Genomic DNA, 3021 nt, shown 5'->3' with positions numbered 1-3021 from the left:
AACAAACTTTACTGCTCGTAAAATTAATACGTCATCGAAAGTAACGATTGACAGGCAAAGCCTATGTTAAAAACCCCTCAAACACTAGATCTGTACAAAATTAAGACCTATGTAATAATCAACAGCATTGATGTTTCTTGAGGCGTCATTAATGTTCGTGTGCGTATCGTAGGAACAACGTCCTTCAAAGAACGACGAACGAGTTTGACTGTGTGATTTTGCCAGTTTCATACCCGCATGAACGATAGGCAGCAGCTTTGGCAAACTTTAATAGTCGCCGTTATTGTTACTGCTGCCATGGAAAGTATAGCTTAATCGTGTTTTGGCGCGTATACCGTATTTTCCTAATTTCTGCAAAACGAATGACGTCATCATAAACGTGGCCTCTTCTGCAATTTAAAAAAATCGGCGCCTATGATAATATATCATGTGATAATGTATCACATGCAATCATGTGATTGTTTACCTTGTGGTTTAATGAAAGGAACAACTGGAGAGCGAGGTTCAAGATCATCATTGGGGGGTATAGTGATGGGACCCATATTATTGGGACCCATATTATTGAGACCCAAATTGTTGGGACCCATAATATTGGGACCCATATTATTGGGACCCATAATATTGGGACCCGTAACATCTTGGTACGAAAACAAATCTTCTTGTTCAGTTTCGGGTGAAGACGGTTGAATTATTTCTTCGTTTCTATTTAAGTTATTTGCATTTAGAAATATATAATATTTCTATTTACACATATGTAATATTTCTATTAACCTGATATCGTCAAGACTTTCAGCCCCATGATGTGGGGGGGTGGGTAGTGAGTCCGGGATCCGAACGACTGGTTGGAAAAGTTCGTTGGAAGGAAATCGGTCGCGCTTGGGTGAAGGTGGAGGGGTGGGGGGGGTCATGTAACTTAGAGGGTCCTGGTAATAATATCAAGTGTGTAATAAATATTCTGGTTAATTGTTTGTTTGCAATAAAGCGAGACAAGGGTTTTCTGTTATTTCTTTCACACCCATAATAAACCTAGCAGCAACAAATACAATTGCTACAAATACCTTGTTTAATATAAGATCATAATAATCGGGCAACCCCTTGAACGTTGACTTTCCGATCTCCCCCTCCAACAAAGACGCAGACCTAGCAAGCCCCGTACCAAGCGGCATGCACATGTTATAATTCACCTTGATATCCGGTTCAACTAACGGCAGCAAAGGAAGCTGTAAACATCAACTTTAAACTTAATATTTATTTCAATTTCATCAAACTACCGATTTAATTTGTGTTTTCATTAAGGAGTTTGCCGGGACTCCCATTTCACCGAGGGGAATTCCCCCGACCCCCATAAATTCTTCGACCCCATCTTTATCTTTTTGTTTACGACGTCGCTTCTTTTCAACTTTTCCTTCTTTAGAATTTCTTCGCGAACGTTTGATTTTTTTTCCATCCCTTCCCTGGATTAAACAACATTCAACATAAAGATCAACAACATTCAACATAAAGATCAACAACATTCAACATAAAGATCAACAACATTCAACATAAAGATCAACAACATTCAACATAAAGATCAACAACATTCAACTCACTTTTAACATAAACTCATCAGGTTGTCCAGGATAAACATTCATGGCTAATTGTTGATTCATATTCTGTGTGTAAACTTGGTTATAGTGGTTACGATGGTCCATTGTTACGCAACTTACCCCATTGTTACCCAACATATGACGTAATAATTCCTGGTGGTTCCCCAGTTTTAACCCGTCGCGTGAATCGGTCATGTGTTGCTGTAAGTAATGTTTATGACATCATTATTGATGACAGCATCAAGAATGACATCATTATTGATGACATCAACATGGATGACATCATCATAGATGGCATCATACCTTGGTATATTGATTAGGATGAGGTGGTTTGTTGATGAACTTTGTTGGTTTGGGCTCTTTCATCCACGCAGGGGGACAAACATGGACGCCGCTTCCCTTTGAAAGTTCCAACCTTACTCCATATTCCATCCCATCTTGGATGACCCCAGATATAGTGTCGTCAATCAAGGAAATCGCCTGAATAAACATCATATAATACAGCCCACATAGAAACATCATATAATAATACAGCCCACATAGAAACATCATATAATACATAGAAACAACATTAACCTTATCATCCATATGTCCAACCTTCCGTTGTTTCTTTGCGTCATCCGTCTTAACGGGTGTACCATCAGACGTGACGCTCGCCGTGTCAGGCGTGTCCGACGACCGACCATCAGGGTCCGTTGCCATGACGATCAATAACTCAGACTCGGACAAACTGGGGTATCTGGGGGTTCCCCCTGGGGTGGTGGGTGAAGCTTGAGGGTCGAATTTCGAAGTTTCTTCTTTAATGTTTTGGACTTGGACGGGGGTTCCCGCGACCAACAATCCTTCGTTCATTACTGAGGGGGTTGTGGTGAATAATATGATAAATAACAATCTATATATTGTGGTGAATAACATGATAAATAACAATCCATATATTGTGGTGGATAATATGATAAATACCAATCCATATATTGTGGTGGATAACATGATAAATACCAATCCATATATTGTGGTGGATAATATGATAAAAACCAATCTATATATTGTGGTGAATAATATGATAAATACCAATCCATATATTGTGGTGGATAATATGATAAATACCAATCTATATATTGTGGTGAATAACATGATAAATACCAATCCATATATTGTGGTGAATAATATGATAAATAACAATCTATATATTGTGGTGAACGAACCATACAAACCTGGCGAGTTCCCAGGGATCGGCATCTTGTAAGTTTCAAGTGGTTTAATATCGGTGATTGGTTTGTAAGTTGGCGGGAGGGTGGGAGGTCGAATCATAGTTTGCTGGGTGAAATTAATTAAATCTCAATAACCTTGTTAACTTATATTAATTACCACTGATGTTTGGGTATACCCCACATTAGATATTCCCTGTGACATCATAATAGATGGATTTCCCATAAAT

At 38.7% G+C, this 3021-nt stretch overlaps 1 protein-coding gene across 1 annotated transcript in view; it reads right to left on the bottom strand.

The window, feature by feature from the left end:
- The window catches only part of LOC778537 (histone-lysine N-methyltransferase 2C), a gene marked incomplete in the record, with an annotated part of 6328 nt that extends 3313 nt beyond the window's left edge, over window positions 1–3015 (bottom strand). Inside the window, 10 exon segments of the mRNA XM_002126279.4 lie at window positions 467–702; window positions 772–923; window positions 1059–1220; window positions 1272–1454; window positions 1590–1652; window positions 1707–1787; window positions 1890–2066; window positions 2163–2440; window positions 2798–2900; window positions 2952–3015. Coding sequence (XP_002126315.3) covers window positions 467–702; window positions 772–923; window positions 1059–1220; window positions 1272–1454; window positions 1590–1652; window positions 1707–1787; window positions 1890–2066; window positions 2163–2440; window positions 2798–2900; window positions 2952–2999 — 1483 coding nt within the window.
- Between the last annotated feature and the right edge of the window lie 6 nt (window positions 3016–3021).

The sequence above is a fragment of the Ciona intestinalis genome, unplaced genomic scaffold (assembly GCF_000224145.3).
Source record: "Ciona intestinalis unplaced genomic scaffold, KH HT000325.1, whole genome shotgun sequence".
Taxonomy (NCBI): domain Eukaryota; kingdom Metazoa; phylum Chordata; class Ascidiacea; order Phlebobranchia; family Cionidae; genus Ciona; species Ciona intestinalis.
The sequence above is the reverse complement of the archived record's forward strand: the minus strand, read 5'-3'. Positions and strand labels throughout refer to the sequence as shown.